The sequence below is a fragment of the Morone saxatilis genome, unplaced genomic scaffold (genome assembly GCF_004916995.1).
Source record: "Morone saxatilis isolate NCDOM2014 unplaced genomic scaffold, NCSU_SB_2.0 Contig6, whole genome shotgun sequence".
NCBI classification, from domain to species: Eukaryota; Metazoa; Chordata; class Actinopteri; family Moronidae; genus Morone; species Morone saxatilis.
In genome coordinates this window covers 8,027,566-8,048,704 of record NW_023340206.1, presented here as the reverse complement: position 1 = coordinate 8,048,704, position 21,139 = coordinate 8,027,566, and the positions used below count along the sequence as shown (strand labels likewise).

The 21,139-nt window shown below is 41.1% G+C and overlaps 2 protein-coding genes across 9 annotated transcripts in view; one reads left to right on the top strand and one right to left on the bottom strand.

Annotated features, from left to right (window-relative positions):
- Window positions 1-122: 122 nt before the first annotated feature.
- Window positions 123-2,189, top strand: LOC118339798 (adenosine receptor A1-like). Its single transcript, XM_035677562.1, has 4 exons — window positions 123-299; window positions 422-556; window positions 1,012-1,196; window positions 1,451-2,189. The coding sequence occupies exons 1-4, from the start codon at window positions 123-125 to the stop codon at window positions 2,187-2,189; spliced, it is 1,236 nt and encodes a 411-aa protein (XP_035533455.1).
- A 1,056-nt stretch (window positions 2,190-3,245) lies between these two features.
- dmd (dystrophin) overlaps window positions 3,246-21,139 on the bottom strand; it is a gene marked incomplete at its 5' end in the record, with an annotated part of 195,686 nt that continues 177,792 nt past the window's right edge. For 3 of the 8 annotated variants that reach the window (XM_035677552.1, XM_035677554.1, XM_035677557.1), the window contains 8 exon segments: window positions 3,246-5,683; window positions 7,060-7,085; window positions 9,358-9,447; window positions 9,735-9,849; window positions 10,985-11,228; window positions 12,141-12,299; window positions 14,896-14,961; window positions 18,865-18,930. In XM_035677552.1, the coding sequence (XP_035533445.1) occupies window positions 7,063-7,085; window positions 9,358-9,447; window positions 9,735-9,849; window positions 10,985-11,228; window positions 12,141-12,299; window positions 14,896-14,961; window positions 18,865-18,930 (763 nt within the window). 8 annotated transcript variants of the gene reach the window in all.

Below are 21,139 nucleotides of genomic sequence, written 5' to 3'. Positions count from 1 at the left end.
TTTTTTTGCTTTCTGCAGTTAGACTGACCCCAAGTACAGATTTTATCACAGGGTTGCTTAGTAGCTCAGCCGTTCACATTCTCTACCCTTATTTTCAGGTTTTCCATGACTGTGGAATCATCATGAATGTGAGTGGTACCTGTACGGCAGAGATGCCGTACGGATACCAACCCCGCTTTAAAGGGCTTTACATCGCCACTGAGCTCATCATCGCCGTGCTGGCCATCATCGGCAACTTCCTGGTTTGCCTGGCTGTCACCTGCAACAAGAAACTTCGCACTGTCACCAACTACTTCCTGGTGAGGAAACCTGTTTCTGGAACATAGGAGTCTTATCATAATCTACTAATGCATTGTTTGGGAAATCTACAAGCGGATATCTAAAGGACCGTGCGTGTGTTTCACTCTGTATGTGTGTGAAGGTGTCATTGGCAGTGGCGGACATCCTGGTGGGATTGGTGGCCATTCCCTGTGCAGTGCTGACAGACCTGGGTCAACCTCGCCATAACCTGCCCCTCTGCCTGGTGATGCTTAGCATCCTGATAGTGCTCACACAGGTAGGAACATTTACCTGGTGACTGATTGCAGGGGGATTTCTGCAGGGCAAAAGCACCGCCTGTACATAATCTGTGTTACTTGGACCAAGAATCCCTGCAGAAATTCAAAGTCTATAGAGTTTCTTATGAAGTTTAGGGACTGTGAAATAATTAGGGTGGGGACGAGTGCTGAAACTTGTTTCACAAAAAGCAAGAAGTTCTTCAGCGTTATCAAGATATTAGACCCACTGCACACCATATCCCCTAATAACGATAAATAATACAACTGTATTGAACTTGTTCCAACATTAATAACTAAAAGTGTATAAAGAATTAAAGAATATAAGCTGGTGTACTTCTAAACTGTCCAATAATTATCATGTAGGCACCAAATTGCTTATCAGAAACGGAATTAGCGAGGTATGTTTTTGACATAACTATTTGATTATTGACAAAAATGGTCCTTTCTCTTCCAGAGCTCCATCCTGAGTATGTTAGCCGTAGCAGCAGAGCGTTACATGGCCATCCTCCTGCCCTTCCAGTACCAGCGTGTCATGAGTCCTGGGAACGCCCGGCTGGCCCTGCTGCTCACCTGGGGCCTGGCAGCCATCTCTGGCTCCGTGCCCCTCATGGACCCGCAAAGACAACCAGCAGACTCTGAGTAAGAGGATGAGGGAAGGTGGATGGATGAATGGATGGATGAGGAACAGAGTGACTGTGTAAATGAGAAAGTGAATAGTAACAAGACTGCAGTAAAATGCAGTGAAATGAAAAATGGATAAATGAAATGGTGAAAAAATGAACAAATGAATGAAGGGACAATTGCAGGAAATTGAATGAATGAGAGCATATACTGTATACTGTATATAACATATACATATATATATAAATATATATATATATATGTCATTCCAGCTACTGTATCTTCACCTGTGTGGTGGATATGGCCTACATGGTCTACTTCAACTTCTTCTGCTCCTTCCTGATGCCGCTGGTGGCCATGTTCATCATCTACAGCCACATCTTCCTCACCGTCCGCCACCAAATCAGACGCATCGCTGTGGCCAGGGGAACCACAGAGGACATGACAACTGTTGGTAGTGGGAGCTCTGGGACAGAGGACACTGGGAATTCAGCTGCTGGGGCAACAACAGGAGCTGGAGCAGACATGAGGACAGTAGAGGGAACCGGCCATTTGAAAAAATGTAAGGTTAAAGTGAGGGCTGTGGAAGAGCCTGGCATTGGGTCTCTTATTGAAACTGAGACTACCACTGTCTTTATGAAGCCAGGGCTCAGGATCGCCTCAGCTGGGTCTACCAGCTCCAGCAGTGCCCCTGCTGACCCTCGTCCAGGAGAGTCCACCAAGGCCAAATCCAACATACGCACCCGTCAGGAGCTGCGTAAGGCCACCTCCCTCTTCCTGGTCCTGTTTCTCTTCATGGTGTGCTGGATGCCCATCCACCTCATTAACTGCATCCTGCTGCTCTGCCCACAGTGTGAGGTGCCCATGTCTATTACACTAGCAGCCATTTTGCTTTCCCACGCCAACTCGGCCCTCAACCCGATCCTGTACGCGTACAGAATGAGGTCGTTCCGACACACTCTGGTTGGAATGTGGAGAGGAATGTGGAGCGTTAGGCCAAAATGCCAGTAGAGCAACCCTCGCTGCTCAGGGTCAGGGAAATGGTCAAAACTTCAGAAACTGGGACTTACAAGTGGTTATTAATGAAAGTAACTTTGATCAAAGTGTGGTTCTTCAGTGCTGACCCAAAATGTCCTCCCTCAAGCACTGAATCAGCTGATAGCAAGCCTCCAAAGTGCCTGATAACAAGCCACTGAACAGCCACTGAACACTACCTGCTCAGCACCAAACAGCAGACAGACACATTAGCAGCTAGATGGTGAACATAGTGGAGCATTCAGTGGCTAAAGAGATATTTCTCTCAGGATAAAAGAGACTTAGTTTCATCAGGTGGACACAAACACAACTGTAAATGAATGCCAATGTTTCTCTGCGACTGCTGGATGTGAAAATAAGGAACTGTTTGCGAACACGCTTACCATGTCATTTTAAAAGGTTGCACTGCCCCCAGGTGGCCAAAAATAAATCAATTAATGCAGCTTTAAAGGATGAAAGGGCTCTAACAGATGTACAGTAAACTTTAGTCTTTGAATAGAGCTCAGTGTTTATATATTTCACTAGAATGAAGACCAAGTCTTACAGGGAGAATTTACACTTGAAAAAATATTATGTATAAAGTTATATTAAGTCATTGTTTATACTCAAAAGCAGATCAAGACTTTAGTAACTGAGGACATTTATGGTCAATTCATTTGACATGTGACTTAAATGGATATTAGGCTTTTTGGTTTCTTTGCAAATATTTTCTCAACAAAAAAACACTGTTGCTTCTTATTTTAGAGTTTTATTTATTGCATATGGTCATATTGTTGTTTACATTGTACACTGAGAACATGGCCATTGTAAAAGTTGAATAAATGAGCCGTTTTGTGTGTGTATAGTAACAGTTTATACGCACTCGAGTTGCACTTTGCCCCTGATTAGAGCTCGCCTGAAGGCATTTACTGTTAAACTGCAGGAAACAATATTTTTGTGTAGCCCAGCTTTTCAAAATAAATGTTTTTGTGCATTCATTGTACCCTGTTCTAATCCTGGTTAACGAATAAAGACAACAAAAAGCAAAGAGGCAAATCAACATAACTGCGTGCTTTATTGATATACAGTAAAGCATTTTATAATACAGTAGTAAGGCATATATTTGGTGGAATCTGATATGTTGTGAAGTATTGACGCGTTATTTGAAAAATGATGTGAGAATGAAACACAAACGTTAGAAATGGAAAAAACAAACAAACAAGGAAATCAATCAAATTCAGTGTCTGGATCAAAACAAAACCCTTTTGGATCATGCTGTAAAGAATATGATTCCAAAAAACACACGAGTGTATAACGCCGCGAAGCTCGCCACGGGCTTCTCTGAGTGGTTACACATTAAATAAGGATGGAGTTTATTTAGTCACACATGCTAATATCGTAACACCTCACACAACACAAAATAGCTTTTGAACCAAAGACAAAATGTAACACTCTGCAAGAATAAACGCATCCTCCACACAAAAAACAAATATCTAGTATGTCCCAGGTATGACAGTAGTGCACACGGATTCGTTTGATTTGTGTGAAAAGCTAGTTTTTATACTTGAGTCATATAAATCTCTGATAGAGAGATGAGAAATGCAGTGAGTGCATCCGAACATTCAGATCGGAGGCTCCAACAGTGCAGTAGAACATGTTCGGAGCGATATATAGGACATCTGACGTGATTTAATCAGCCAGCAATAATCAATTAATTATCAACAATCTGAGAGGAGTGTGGGATCGAGTACAGTAGAGAAATTGCCTCCAGACCGGACTTTGACAATTCACACGAGGTAGAGCTTACTGGGCTTCCTAAAACTCAAATATTTAGTCGTTTAAACAGAAGAATTCCTCAAAAATAATCTCAACTAGCAGCCTTGTAACACTGTAGTGCTCGGATTCAATTAAAATCACATTCTTCTCAGTTCCTCTTACAGCACAGAAACTATCAACTTATAGACCGATACACAGTGTACTGTGTGCACACAACAGGCCCTAAAGAGACACCTAGAAACCATCTTGGTGGTAAAAATGGAAATAAAACCCTCACTGAAGATGTGCCAGTAAATATACTAGAGAATATTCAACTTGGAAACTTTCATGACAACTCTACAACTGATGACCAGTTAGGATAATAAACTCTTTAAAAAAGGTGCCAACAACAAAGATCCTGTTTACATTCAGTGTTGCTCACCAAAGCACATTGTGTGTATCCTTGAGGCCTAATAAATGTGTCCAAAGCTTCCTCATAAAACATTTGCAGAGCCAATTATTGGAAGAACCCACTCTTACCACATAACTAATGGTCAGAAACTCCACAGGGTATCTGTAGAATTAAAGGAGCACTCCTCACAATTACACATACGACGACGATACCATGGAGATTTGTTTTATTTACTTGAGCCTGATGTTTTTCAGTTTAACTAATTATTAAGATTGATTACTGTAAAATGGAATCCACATGATGTCCAATTATTTCCCATTATGTGCCTTAAGTTTTGGAGTGACTTTGCTGACTCGTCTCAGTTCTGGATCGGGCCCATCACAGCACACAGTACACCATGTTGACAACAAATGCGGGGATAAAAAAACAGTTGCCGTAGAGATGTCAATAACGGGGAAGATGAACAAATTGATGGATGGATAGATGGACGGATGAGTGGATGAATGAAGAATTAAAATATAACGTTAGGGTTTGTCAGCCAAAGCCCCAAAAAAATACAAATAAAAAGCTGTAATGTAATGTGTAAATTAGGCACCACCACACACACACACACACACACACACATACACAAACTCACACACACACAGTCTCACAGACAACGTACTGTAAAGATCCAGGATGCCTGCATTACCTTGACAGTAGTGTACGCTGTTATAGAAAGACATTTTCCTCTTAGAAAGCACCCTTATGATTACAATCATTCTTTTTTTGATACAAATGTCTGAAATGCTTTTGCTGTTTCCCCAATTACAAAGAGATGGCAAATATTCGACCACACTGAACACACTTATTTGTATCTCATCTCTCTTTGTCCCCCCCCTTACCCCACTCTTGTTTTATACAATTGCATAGAAGTTTGAAAACCAGCCTCTGTTAATAATAAAACAACTTCAGGACGTTTTAAGAAACTACTGAAATCTACAAGTTATAATGTTTTTCTTTTGTTGTTTTTTTTACGCGTCGTTGCTGGAACCGCAATCCTTCACAAAAATAGACGTTATATATTCTCTTTGTAAACTGTGTTTCCAATCCAGTTGTTTTGACTAGAAAAGCATGCGACAGGTAGGGAGGGAGGAAGGAAGGGGAGGGAAGGCAGAAAGGGAAGTAGTGACACGGGCTGAAGGTTTTGGGGGGGGGGGGGGGGATCAGAAGGGCAGGCCCTCGTGCTGTTCGGCGCTCTGCTCGTCTGTCATCACGTTGACCAGTGACTCCATGGCGCGACCCAGATCATCAGCCATGTGGAACAAACTGCCAATACTGGGACCTGGAGAGAGAGAGACAGAGAGAGGGTGAGAGAGAGAGAGATAAAGAGAGGGTGAGGAAATGCTTAGACCATACACACTCAGTAACAGTGACAGAGTGAAGGTTCACACAAGCATACAGACATGACCGTAGAAACGGGAGACTACAGCTCTACAGCCATGCCAGCTCTGCCATGCTGTACTTACATATGCACAGTGGTGCTTTGGGCTAAATGCTAAAGCAACATGGCAACATTCTCACAGTGACAGTGCTAACATTTGCTAATTTCGTCATTAAAAACGATGCCGAAAAATGTTTGTTGATGATGAGAATGAGACTTAAGGCCTTTAAACGCTGGTTAATTAGCATGTCAACACATTGTTTTTGTTGTTTTTGTTATGAGTACTTTCAAACACTTTATTACACAGTTAGAAGCAGTGGAATTTTTTTTCAGATCGAGGATTATTTTTCTTTATTACTCAACAGTTATTATCCATCTTTTCTGTCTTCCCACAAAAACAGTAATTTCACCTCGGAGAACACAGGGGTTTGCTGGTCTTCCGCTGCCTCGATTGGTTTGAGACTTTGGTGTTTTAACAAATTAATACATCTTAATGGACCCAGCTCTGAAAAGCTGCAGCCATTTTTCCGCCAGTCCCTATTCTGCTTGACTAAGTGCGTGTGGATTTAATCTTTTATTTTAATGTGTCGCCAATTTACATCCCTGCTGATATACAATGATAATAGTTTTGATGCGACATATTCGCACAATAATAGTTTGCATTTTCATATTTCTTCTTTGTCACATCCTTGGTGTGTAAAGGCCTTAACATTTAATAAAAAGTAACCACTGAAAATAAGAACTATGGCAAAATGTATTACATATTAATAGTCTGTTCCTCAGAAGCCGAGTAAAGTCTCAGAAACGATGTTAAACCTTGTTGACAACTTGAATCACATTAAATTGTGGTTGAATCTTGCTGTGAACCCCACATTGTGAACATTATTAACACATCATCTCATCCCTAATCTACATGCATACAGAGAAGCACTACGTACACACACACGGACATTCACACACTACTCCCTACTGTGACGAACAGAGCAGCAGTGTGACAGAGGACAGGAAAGGGAAAGGAAATTAAAGAAAGGGAAAGGGAGGGAGGGACAGATATTTGTTGTTTTTGTCCCACTGCACCAATGTACCGTGACGTTTCCACTCGGCCATTATGTCTCTGCTGCACGTTCTACATACTACAAGAGACTCATTATTAAGCCAATTGTTATACTGTTCTGGTAGTGGACAAACATGGTACTGGCATGCAGTGGAAATACTCCGTAGAGGTGGTGTGGGGGGTGGGATGAGAAGGTGAGGGGAGAGAAAGTTGAGCCACTAACCTCTCATGGGTGTCCCCTTCTCCCTCCTGGCTCATGGAGAAAAAGAGGAAAGGAAGAAAAGCGAAGAAGAAAGGAAAAAAAAAAATCAGCTTTGTGTCGGTAATGAAGAGAAAGAAAGACCTAAAAACAGTTCTTTGCTCCCACAATCAATCAGATAGAGATAAAAATCCACTGTTTGTTATTATCTAATTTTTTCCTATTATATATATTTTTATATTATAACTTTTCTGCTCCATTTTACATCATTTTTTTTTCACTTTACACTGACTTTGGATTAAATTAGGTTGCTGATGGAGGATGAATATAAAAAGTTCTTCAGGGATATTATATTGTAGCATACTGAAGCAGGAATGTAGAGAATCTTCCCAGCAGGCAGCGGGGCAACAGTAATTCCCATAACTCTCATTTTAAGTGTTTCTGCATTGTTATTGATACTGTTGTGTTCAACCTTGTTTCCAGTTTCCACAACAAAAGCTGTCAAAAAAGTCTTTATGAAGAGTAAATGCAGTTTAGTTTTGTCCTGTTTTGGTCCCTTAAGTCATTTTTCAAGACAAAAAATCTCCTTCCATCTCCTAAATTCTTCTTTTTTTTATCTTCACTTTACTGTAAATTGAAGACCTTTGGCTTTTGGACTGTTGGTCGGACAAAATAAGACATTTGATTACATCCCATTGGTCTCCAGCTAATTGTGGTGAGCATTCTTCACAGTCTTCTGATGTTATGTACACAAAACAATTGTTTATTTATATAGAAAACAATCAGCAGATAAATCAAGTATGGAAATGATCATCGGCCACAGCCCTAGAAATCAATACTTTATCTGATTGTTTTTTTCTTGTCTTTCCTCTATGGGCTTTGGTCTGACTGTTTATTATACTGTCCGACCTGTGACTGATGACAGTTGCATTGTTTCTGAATACACAGACGTGGTAACCTGATGTGTGTTAGAGCGGCTTTGTGTGTGATAAAGAACAGAAACTGTGTGTAAAAATCAATGTGGGAGCAGAGAACAGAACTCATTAGTTTCCTTGACCAGCCTGAGGTTTCAGACCTGTATCTTTTATATCACAGGCCCGCTCTCCATTCTTTAGGCTACAGTTACCTAGAAACGTTCATAATAGGTATCTTTCTGCTAATTAGCTGAGTTACACTTTTAATGAGATCATAGCTGCAAATGTTTCCTACTTCCTCTAAGTTAAATGCCTTAAAAGTCCTACAAGGAGTTTTTAACTGGTTATGTAACAGTCTGAATGTAATACTGCTGCCTCTATATGACCTACATAATCCATCAGCGGGAGGACTGGCTGTTTCTACGTTATTCTTAATGCCTGCCACCGGGTTGGATTCCCCTTGAAATCAATTAAGACGAGGTGCTACAAACACTACTGCTGTTGTCCACAGGAGCGGCCACAATCAACACAAACTTAAAGTTCCTTGCCGCTTTAGGGAAAGCTTCACTTGAAAGGGTTCATTCAAAAACCTTTTTTTTTATGCTTTCAGAGGAAAAACAGGACTGCAATTATTGTCTGAAATCTGATATCAGATCGCTTCTTCTGTTCACTCACTTCATAATTTCAATTATCATCTGATTTTATTCAGCTTCTTCACAAACAATGGGACACTGACTATGTTTACATGCACATAAATGTCTCACTATTGTTCCGAATATGACAATATTCCAAGGGACAAGGAAACAGCATATTCCGTTCGGATATTCCCAGTTAGGCCTTGGATGGAGCATTTTCCAATTAAGACATGTGGGATATAACAATATTACTCGGGTTTTAGAATCATTCTTTGGACACGTATACAGCATATTCGGAATATGCCTCTCATTTGGGGGTTTTACTGCAGTTTTGCTGTTTGCGGTCTGTCTGCAGTTGAGATGCACACGAAGATGGCAACACAGCTACTTTCAAACATGATGAAAGTCCTGAATAAAGACAGGCTTTTGGATATCCGTATATGTCGCAAGGCCGACCTTTTCAAAAAGGTTGTTTAAGGAATGAAAGACGGAGGTCGAATAACTCTGCAACTGGTGGAAAACTTTGCAAAATGGCCTTAATTGCCCCAGCTGTTCCACTTTTACCAGGGGAGCAACTTGACTGCAGTTTGAAAAAGAGGGAAATTCCTCCCTGTTGGACTGACAGTACGGCATTAACAGTTGTTAGAAGTATGCACAGCTGCATGTAAACAAGACTTTTAGTGGAATATTCGTTTTCAATTGCCACAACTGGAATATGCTGTGCATTTAAACGTAGTCATTGTATGTGAGACACGCTGGTTGGTGTTTCGTACCCTGGCTATGAGGAAAGGAATTGTTGAGCTGCTCCATCACTTCCTCCAGCCCAGATGCATCTTGGGAAGGGCTAGACAGCTCGTCATCACCTGAAACAGGAAGGAAATTAAGTTTTTCCACATTCGGAATTCTGGCTGCTAAAATAACGCCCAGTCGCATTGTTTATGTGTTTAGGGAAGTGTGAACAACACACACACTCACACACATAAATATGATTAAACCGCGCATTGTAGTCCGGTGTAGAACAATAACAGCATGGTCTCTACAAGCTGTGAAATCAGACATCTCTGCTTACAGCTCTATTTATATCCTCTATGCTTTTAAAAGGGTGGATGCAAATTAAAGGATATTAGTGGGAGAGTGTGTGTGTTCTTACCCATTGTATCAGTAGTCTGGCTGGCGGCCACACGGAGCAGAGGGAGGGAGGAGTCGGAGCGCTGTGAGGAGGTGGAAGGAGAGGACAGAGCTGTGCCATTCACCTTGGAATCCGTCTGAGAGAGACACACACACACACACAGACAGACAGACAGACACACACACATTAGATACACAATAAATTGGCAGCCGCACTGCACAGCTTAATTAGAGGAGTCAAAAGAGAAGTGAAGTGTGTGTGTGTGGGACCGGGGAGTTGGCCTGGCGCTCTGTGTCAGCTGTTACTGGCAGTCAGACAGTGTGGAGGTAGCTACTTCAGTCTGAACTCACTGGTGAGAAACTTCACATCAGCTTTGTTTTATGAATCCAGGACACTAGCTGGGTCCTCTGCAGCACATGAAGGTTCACTGCCTTGCTCAAAGGCATTTGTAGCAGCAGATGTTGAGTAGGGAGATGTCGTTTTACTTAGAGTGACTTAACTCACCAACACTCACAGGATGTGCTGATCTGCCTAAGATTTGATTTGATAAGATTAAGTAATTTGTGCAAAATGTGAGTGTTCTGTATCTGACGATGCTATGGGGACACGCCCTCAGTTAGGGCCGTAGTAAAAAACGATTTTTAAATCCAAGTTTTGGACTCAAACAAAGCAATTTATGTGTGTACTTTCCATCCACCACCACATCCAATGTGAATATTAGGAGTTTGTTCATGCAGGTAAACAGCTGGTGGAACCAATTCTCTGATCATTTGCTGTTAAATCATTACAACCAGATGACATTATTAGAAGAGCTCCATTAAAAGCTCAGATGATGGAAAACAATGCAGACAACATGATGGAAATATGATATCTATGTTTGTTTCTTGTATTATCTTCAGTGGAAGCTTAAGTGGATGCTTAAAGGCCAAATACAAACAAACAAGCTCTTCTACACTATCGCTGTGTGTTTGTTGTGCTGTGGTCTGTACACAAACTTGTGCTGTGTCATATTTCCAGCAGGCTACTGCTTGAAACGTTTAGTTGAATTACTCATCCCTCTCTGATATGCTAAAGCAGGAAGCCCAACAAAAACTGTAGCCTAGGGGCCCATGACCACCCTAATCTGCCTCTGGGTATGAAATAATATGGGTCAAAACCATCACATGCTTTTGCTCACAATGTTCAGTGCTAATATTTAGAGATATGTTGGCTAATTTTGGGTGAGATCCACCACAGATTCCCAGCATATGTAAGAGGGTGTGTTCCTGTACCTGTTCCAACAGCTGTCTCAGCCGGTGCAGTTGGGACTCCAGCTGTTTGTTGTGGTCCTCCAGTATCTGCATGCGGGCCTCCAGACGCCCTTTGTGCTGCCGCAGCAGTTTGGCCTCGGCGATGAGCTCGGCGTCACGTGCGCTCTGCGGCGACACCGGGAGCATCTCCGGGGGCGACGGCAGAGGGGACAGGCCCTTCCTGTCGTGGGCCTTTTTCAGACGGTCGTACTCGGACTGTAGCTTCCTGCAGTGAAGGCAGCAGAGGAATTAATCTACTGCTGCTAGCCCTGATAGACGTGTGAAGCATCAAACACCCACTGCTTACGAGAGAGGCTGAACTTTCTTTTCATTGATTATCAAGGGGAAGCTGGGTCACTGTAGCAACATAGTATGAGAAATAAAGCAGTAAATCTTCATCAGTAACATGCATGAGGCAGTCACTTTTGATCGTTTTCCCAAGTGTCAACAAAATCCCCTTATTGGCAGAAACGCAGGGAGGGCTGAGAGAAGGAAGCACATTAGGAGGAACATAACACAGACTGTCTGCTAAAGGTGTCAAATATTTGCAGTTCACCACTACAGTCTTTATTGATTCATATTTTAGGACATCTGTATTCTAGGACTGATGAAGAGAGGACGACACTGGTACTTGGCGGCCCTTACAAAGTGAATTTTTACAGGGGTTGATGGTTTGTATAATTAAATTATAGACACTTTCATAGCCCTTTAAACTCACACATAAATCCAAGTTTCTACTTAAAATACACATGGAAATTAAAAACTTGGTCACTGGGTGGAATTTTCAATAGAGAATGCCTGATGAGAAATATAATCTTGCTAGCGTGTTATGGGACTACCCTGGGGCCTCCTTCCAGCTGGAGGCACCCAGGAGGCACCCTGATCAGATGCCCGAACCGCCTCAGCTGGCTCCTTTTGACGCAAAGGAGCAGCAGTTCTACTCCAAGCTCTAGCTGTTTGAGCTCCTTTCCTTATCTCTGAGAGCGAGCCCAGCCACCCAGCTGTCCAGTTGCCCAGTTTGTGAAGAATCCAAATTGATATAATATAGACTGAACTGAATGAGCTTTTGGGAGGTTTGGGTAAAGAAATGATGCGGCCAGGAGAAGATAATAATAGAAAGATGGGTCTGTTCACTGACCTGTTCTCCTGCTCCAGGTCGTTCAGGACCCTCTCCAGCTCTCCCTTCTCCTCCGTTTCCATGGAGATGAGGATCTGGGCAGGGCTGCGGGGCTGGCTGAGAGGAGAGCCTTGGTTCAGAGACTGGCAGTAGTGCTGGATCAACATGTGCTCGTCATCACTGCAAATGCACACACACACACACACACACACACAAACGCACACACAAACGCACACCCACCAATGAAGGGCAGACACATTCATATAGTCACAGTCACAGAAACACAAGTGCATGCATGCACACACACGCATGCACACACACACACACACACACACACAGGAAGAAAAAGAAAATCATTAAGTGAATGAAACAGCAGCAGTGGAACAGGACTGCACCACAGAGGAAGAATCTAAAACACAGCGGGGACAGAGAGAGGGCCAGAGCTTTCATTTTTACTACACATTAGTCCTTAACTCGGTTTTTGGAGCGATTCGTTGGCCACGCTCTGCCAACTCTAACCGATCACACACACAGTGTTTGGGAGGATTTTAATTAGGCCAGGTATTTAGATGCTGCTGCGTTCACTGCACTGCTTTCAGCTCAGCCTATCTTCCATTCTGAATACTAAAGGAGCTGCTGTTTGAAAACAACAAATCCCCTTTAAGATGACTGCTGACTAGAAAGTAAAACTCATTACAAACAGAGTGTGTAGCTCTCTCAGCTCTGGTTTAAAATAGCCTCTCTTCTGCTCATCTTTTTCGCTTCATCAACCAAGCTGCATTTTGAAAGCCACGTTGATGTGTTACACTGGATTCATTCTTTAACTTAGCAATTTTAATTACAGGCATATCTTTGCAGGTCAAATTCCATGTGCTTCTATTACACTTGACAAACTTTCAGCTTTATTGTCCCTGAAGGGAAATTTGTCTTGCAGCAAGACTAAATATAGAATGCACGCACACTTGAACATAAGATACATAAAACATTCTTTTGGCTCTGTGCATCTGTGGGATGAAGTCAGATTTTAGAACTATAACAATGACATTTTCTGTGCGGCGGAGAAAATAAATGCCTTTTCACTAAAACTCAGGATATCACAGCCTCTGTGGCTTTGATTTTGTTTCCAACTTCCAACTTTATGGATACAGATAATAAATAAAATATAATATTAAGCAAGGTTTTTTTCCGGATTTGGACCAATTGGACAGAATACATTAAACCTATCAGGTCAGTCTTTTAGGTTTAATAGCTAACTTGATAGGATAAATGAGTGAAAATATATTGTGATTTATATTACTTTTATCACATCTAACAGCTTTTTCTTTTCTTTTTTTTTAAAGTAAAAGCTTCCCATGTTGAAAAGTGAATAATTAAAGGTAATGTTATGAAAGGTAATCTCTGGAAGAGCTAGGCTGTAAATAGGTTTTGTGCACAGTGCTGTGTAAATCTGCCAAAGCGATGTCGTCAAACTTATTTTGTTTAATTCATAATGACTTGAAACTGTAGCTATAACCAGCAAATGTTCAACAACAATTTCATCTATCTTCTATGTACATCTACATCAATCTACATCTACATCAATGCCTTTTCTCTGCTGTTATTATTGTCAAATAACGCTTTGTTGAATTTCTATGTTGTAGAGTTTGTGTGCTGCAGGTGATAAGTAAAACAACACACTAACAATGATTTGCACTTATAAAATAACAATTGTAAACTGAATTTATGAGTTTCAGATCTTCTTGAGGCTCTGGTTGTTAAAAAAATCCCTGTTACAGGAATTTCAGCAGCTCTGTTGTGTATAAAACTGAAATCTATTATCAGAACCCACAAATGTTACTTGCTAGTTAATAAAATGGAGAAAATAAGCTTTTTTTTTAAAGTAGCGTTACACTTTGGAGAACTTTGACCTGCACATTTGCGCTGTTGATCCACAGTGAGCCGTCTCGACAAGTGCTGAACTTTGACAGAACTTCTAAGTTGTGTCCACTTTTATTTAACTTCCTGTGTCAGAGTAAAAGCTGCTGTCATCGCAAACTGTGTGAACTTACTGTCCAGTTAATGACTGAGCTAATTAACTGTCAGCTAGCAAACTAACTTTAAGGACATTTCTCCCTTCAATATCTCTTTATTGCATGAAACGATGTACAACCCTGAGAACTCAATCTGAGTGTCTAGAACAAAATATTTCACGAAGGCAAATGGAGGTGTTTTGCGTTGCCACTTTCTGATGTGACCGGAACTTAATGCCTATGTAGGCCAAGAAGTTCATTTTGATTTGAATGATTTTAATTAGGACTGGCTCCAATAAGAGTTTTGTGTTCCTCTCTCTGTCTCCCTGTTTAATATAATCCCATTTCTTTGCACTACTGTAAATACAACATTTTTTAAGAAAGGGAATCAGAGAAAGCAAATGTATAGATACATAACAGATGAATATTGTACCTATTGTACATGAAGACTAATACTCTCATTACTTGGGATTTTGTGTATAAATTTTATATCCCAACTATAACCACCCAGAGAAAAACTAAAATGTGAAATGCACTGATATAACCTGGTAATATCAGGAATACAGGGATATATATTTGTATGGGATATGACGATGCAAACAAGAATAACACCATAATATGAGCTCGTATGCAGAATATTAAGCACATGTAAACATAGTCACTGACAGCCAATGGAAACAAAGAAGACAGGGCCAGTTCACACACACAGCGAGCCGTGAGTGAGGAGGTTGGCAAAACAAAACAAACAAACAAAAAGCGGTTCTCACATGCTCTCATTGGGTGAGATACTGTCATTCAGATAAGAGCCATTACGATTCTCCATTTCTGCTAACCTGCGGAGGGGGAAGAAACAGAGCAGTCAGTCCCAAAACCAAAAGGTCGAGCAATTAGCAGATTCTAGAGGGAAAATACGGATGCGATTGTGTTTTTTTTAAATTCAGATTGAACACTCAACCAACTTTATGCTTCTAGTTATGGGCTAACGTATTGTAAACTCTTTGAAAAAGCTGGTTTCCACAGAATGAATGGTAGAAAATAAGGCCCGTCTCAAGTTACTCATTGTGTACTAATAGCAGCGGGAATAATGAAGAATTTGGTGAAGCACATAATGGAGTGTTTTTGTTGAGACTGTTGGAGTTCCTCTGTATTTGGCATATGTTGTCATCATTTCACCCTTAACAGATGAAATGTTAGATGCCCACACACTGTGTGCAGCCCTCTGTCTATTGCCTCGCCACTTTATTTTATAGTGTTTACAACTGATGCACTACAAACTCGAGCCGTGCCTTCAGTATCTGGCCTCTTTATGTTTATACAAGTTGGCTTGTATTGCCTTGAAAGCTGCCTTATAAAAGTGGCGGTTGGCAGACCTCTAGCACTTAAAACTGCTATTTGGTATTCAATTTTATATGACTCACTTGTGTAACTGCCTTTGTAACTGATTTACTGTCGTTGAATGTCTGGTGCATTAGTCAAACACTGCAATATTACTGTATGTAATATGGGTTAAGGAGAAGTGTAAAATATTATGAAATTATATGCTGAACACAGGGAAGCTGCATTAGCAAAGAAGGGCAAAGGGTTAAAGGGAGAGCTTGAATGTACAGACATTGGTTTCTTAAAAATATACTACAAAAATACTACAGTTTGTTTTTTATTATTGAAAAGGAGTAATTCAGCTTTTTATTAGCTTAATAGCTTAGCTTTTATTAGAGAGAAGGCTCTACAATGAGACACGAGAGCAATATCGAACTTCTGCATATTTTAGAAGTACATTTTGGGAAATTGGGTTACTTGTTGTCATGTCTGTATTACAAATATGAAACTACAGCAAGCAGTTCATTAACTTAGATTAAAACAAAGAGGAAACAGGCCAACAGCTGAAAAAAAAAACCTGGTATTATCTTTTAAGAAACCAGTGTCTGGCCATTAAGACGGGCCTCGCAAACAAACCTCCCGGCTGGGCCTCTCCAACAGGTCTATCATGATAAAATAGCTGTGAGTGAAAAGCCAAAGATTTAAATTGCCCCGTTGCTATCTCCACTAGATCAGATGCCTGGTGGTTGGAGTGTCTGTCCAAAAAGTAAAGAGATTTTGGGGCTTTATCAGTGCTCAAATAAAAAAAAGGCCTGGTGCTTGGCAGTGAGTGTTTAAGCAGATGGACTGTGACAGACTGGCATCTGCCCAGGCCGGTGTGTTTGTGCTTATAAGCTGCTACTCGCTACAGAAACAAGAGATAACCTCGCGGTCTAGGGGCCATCAGCTCCCTCAAGGCTTAATTATGTTACTTCTTCGCCCTACCACCTTCCTTTAATCTGCTGGATGCTATCTGGAATTCACCAGATCTAGATACGTCAGGGGTTGAGAGCACAGGGCCGGAGGGAGGAAGTGTGACTCAGCATGTGCGTCCCCCAGTGTGCGCTGCTGCGTATTTATGTGTGTGTGTGTGTGTGTTAGCCCGAGGCAACAGTGAGTGGTGTCAAACACTCCCTGGCAGGGATCAAAGACTTGGCCTGTGGCTCCGACCTCACGCTGACTCCACTGAGGGATGCCAACAGTGCCCGACTGACTGATTCAATGACCGATTGATCGACTGCGTGATTGACTCATTGTTTGATTGATTTGACTGCTTCTTGTCCCTCAGCGGTGGGTTTCTGCGAGCGGTTAGGATCACTGCAAACCGAAGGAACACTGAAATATTTTGGTGAATAAGCTCTGATTGACTCAGTGTGGCACCACAACAGTATTGATGGCATTTCTCCCCTCCGAGTCCAGTATTGATGAGGTTTTTGAGCGCACATGCTGGAGCGCTGGATGGTGCAAGCAACATCTCAGATGCATTAGCATATACTGGCCTCTCACTGCAGAGCGCTTATTCACCAAAAAGTCAATGCATCACTTTATCATGAGTACATATTCAGTTTCTACTGTATGCAAAGGGATATCTTGACATTTTAGTTCAGCCTTGTACTATTAGTCATCTTCATTATCACCTGACTGTAAAATCCTTTTAGCACAGTCAGCATTTAGAGCAATTTTTCTTTTTTAATTATTGTTTTTTCTTTAAAGACCGCTGCAGTGATTATATGTTTGAGGAAAGATAAAAGCTTTTACATAAAATGGCAAATACCTGGTGATAAAAAAGACACTCAAACGTGGTTTGTCAAGGTATCCCATTCTCCATTTCTAAATATCAACAATCGTGCATAAACTACTTTCAAAGCACTGACATATACAGCCATAAATATCTGGGACACTGATCTGGAATTAGTTGTTTAACTATTAAAAAAGGTACAGGAAACTCAAAATTGTGATTAAATATGCATCAGCTGCTCCCATGTTTCTTTACTTTCATTTTATCTACAGTACAATGTTTTCTCACAGGGGAACAGGTCCAAATAGAGGGGGGTTAACAGGAGTCCCACTTTAGATACCTATGGTGCAGGTTTTGATTTATACACTCAGTTGCCAGTTTATTGGGTACACCTATCTAAAACTGATGCAGAGTCATTTAACAGTGCTGCAATAAATCCAAACTTTTATTAAGGTTAAACTGTTTTAGAGAGGGGTTGATTCACCTGTGCGTCCTCATTTTGGAGGATGTAGTTTGTGGTGCTGATGAACCGTATCACATTATGCAGACAGGTGTTTCTGTTATTTAGCCAACCCTCATTGTTTCAACAAAAACTGAACACTTTAACCTTCATGAAGGTATGATATATTGCAGGACTGTTGTTGACTTTCTGTCCAGTGTAGACTATGAGAGTTACAATGTGCACAATAAGCTGACTTTCTACCCATAAACTTTCAAGATGAAAAAAGGACATTTGTTTGTGGCCTACATTTCAGCAGAACAGGGTATAAAACAAACCATGTCCTTGTCTTTTGTCTGTTTCTGCCTCAAATACACAGCAAAACACTTTAACTCCCTGTATTCAGCTAAAAGCCATTTATTAAATGTTTATATACTGCTTATGTTTTGCACAGTATATCACGTATATACCTAAACACTGTTGTACATTGAGTTTCCTGCACCTTTAACTCATCTTCAGTGGAATATGAAAGATACAGGACATTCAGTTGGCCTCTATATTAAACCACATACTAACAACACAAGCAAAAACAGACTGTATATGACATATGCCTGAAAGGTAGGTTCACATCTTCAGTGTTAATCAAAGCATTTAATAAGATTACTCAGACTTCATTACTAAAATAGACTCACTGGGTTGCGAACAATTGCTCTAATTCCATCTGTCATTTATACATGCCTGAGTCTGAGTCATGCCAAGTAAGAGTAATAAGACTTGTTCTGAGGTACAAACACCACTAATTTGCTCCACAAAGCTCTGTAATGATCATCTTTTCGATTTATTAAGTGGAGTGAACATGAGAATGACCGAAAGTTCCCCAGAACTGCGTCAGCAAAGAATTAGGGCAACCGGTCCCCTGCGAGTTCACGGCTGCATGAACACAGTGGGGAGAAGACAGGCATCCCAATGCAGGAAGTGTGCCGTGCTTTAGCATCTTCTCCAAATTCATTATTCCAAATCACATCAATCAAAATGTTTCTGGCTCTCTGGAGGAGCCATTATCTGCAACACTCGTAGGGCTGAGGGTAGCAGCAGGGAATGCAAAAAAGTAGAGCACGAGGAAGGTTACTTCACCGCGACCTGTTCGCAACACTGTGAGTCTACGCTGTGAGTTGCTGCTGCTGAATGCAGATAGTGTGTTACCGGTTGGCATAGTGCTCGATCCGAGTGTGTGTGTCGTCATGGGAGAGCTGAGGGGACGATCCAGGCCTGCGACAGAGAGAGAAACAGACAGGAAAAAGAGAGATTTGTGAATCCAACCAGGAGGGACTCATTAATCCCAACGCACACGCACACATGCACAAGCTGCATGAATCCACAGGAGAGCTATGAGGAGAGCGACAGTACGAGGCACAGATGTGTGGCGGTATGAAATGCTCTGTAAATAAGCTCCCCACTTGTATCCTGCACTCCCGGCTTGGAATACATTTGCCTGCACTTCAAAAGATGCGTCGGATCTGAGATGTCACACCTCGTCTGCCGAGGGAAGGATCGGTATTTTGACATCATTAACCAGGATTCTCTGAGGATTCTAACAACTTTTCCTGCAGTGTTTTAGTCCTTGAGAAATTAGGGTTTGACTCTTCAAAATCCTGACAACTTCCCTTTACAAGGACACCTTGACGTTTGGAAGTTTTATCTGTTAAGAGCCCAAACAGATTTCTCCGCAAAGTAAAGGTGAATAAAAATTAAAAATGTCAGGATAATCCAAAATATTTTTTTTTATTTGTCTGCTGCCTTAAAATAGCGTTTTTCAACGAGAACAAAGTGTGACTGATGGTATGACACTGATACAACTGATGAGTTGTATGCCACTTATAAACAGCATGTCACTCATGTTCCACTGGCAGATACGGCATATACAGACGCTAAGTGAAGTAAACTGCTGAGATGCAACTTACAGAAAGATAGTAGATAATGATAGCTGTGTTTTAGTTTATGCTTGGTGTCCAAAATGACCCGTGTAAAACCCCCCGAACCCAACAGGAATAAATTCACTTTAAAAAGAGACCTGATCTGAACAGACCCGAGGATAATTAGACCCAATACAAAATGCGGTCGTCCTGAACGGACCCTAACACAAAGAGAGAACACCGACATCTGCAGCAACATGAGGATTTATCATTTAGCAAGCAGCCAGGGTGGAAAAGAGCAGCATTATAATAATCATAATAATATCCTCAGAATGATTTTAAATTATAGAAACAAATTCCCTTGTATCATTTTGAAGACTAATGTAAAGTCCCGCTTTCAATAAAGCATTGTGTATCTGGGAGATACGTAGAATTTAATCATTTTCTACCCATCTGTGAATCATTTTAAAAAGTAATTGTCATTTAATACCATATAGCAATTATTTTTACATAAGCTGCTGATTAAAAATCACAAAATTTTTTTCTACTGCGATTATGATCAGGGCACAAACTGGGTGTGCTTAAATCTATCCAGAGCTACTCAGGTATTTAAGACACACATACCCAAGACCTGTGCCAGTAAAATGAGTATAAACCATAATGTCGGAGTGGAAGATAACCAGCCCTTGTACCTACGCGTGTAGGTAGCGTGGCTAGCCATAGCTATAATAACCCAGTACAATGATAACATTGAGAGTGGCCTTAATGTTAATGTGGCCATTAATGCTACAAAAGGCTGTGTGGGCATTATGTCAGTGTCTTTCTGAATGGAAGAAGTGACGTATATCAGTGGAGCAGCACTGATACGCTGTGTATAAGGCATGCTGTTACCACAGCAATAAGTATCATTAGATGAAGGTCATTTCCATCAGGGAAACGTGAGTGACATGTTTAAAAGCTAACAGAACAGCAGAGGCATACCAAATAATATTTAAATCAGCTTAATAATTAAGTGATATGGTAGGATTTTTACAGGCCAGGATAGTTTTCATGTTTACAGTTGGAAGAGGGACTCATTCTGAATCACAGAACCACAGCTACAGACAAAATGACACTACACAATGAGTGTGAAATGAGTGGACATGAGTGAGTGAGTGTGTGTGTGTGTGTTGTGTGTGTGTGTGTGTGGTGTGTGAGAGGTGTGTGAGAGTGTGTGAGAGAGAGAGAGAGAGAGAGAGAAGAAGAGAGAGAGAGAGAGAGAGAGAAGAGAGAGAGAGAGAGAGAGAGACACAGAGAAAGAATGTGTGTGTGTAATTAAAAGAAGAAAATGAAATCATGTATGTTTGTATGTCTGTTTGAATATTTGAACATGAGACTGACAGAAAGTGAATGTTCAGGTTCAGAGTTTGTTTGTGTGTGTGTGTGTGTGTGGACATTTTGCGGGGACATAAACCTCACATTGTGGGGACTTAACGTAAATTATTACATTTAAGGCTGAAAACTTGGGTTAATTCTCGAAATGAATGTAAGTCAATGTAATGTCCTCTGAATCGATGGAAACACAA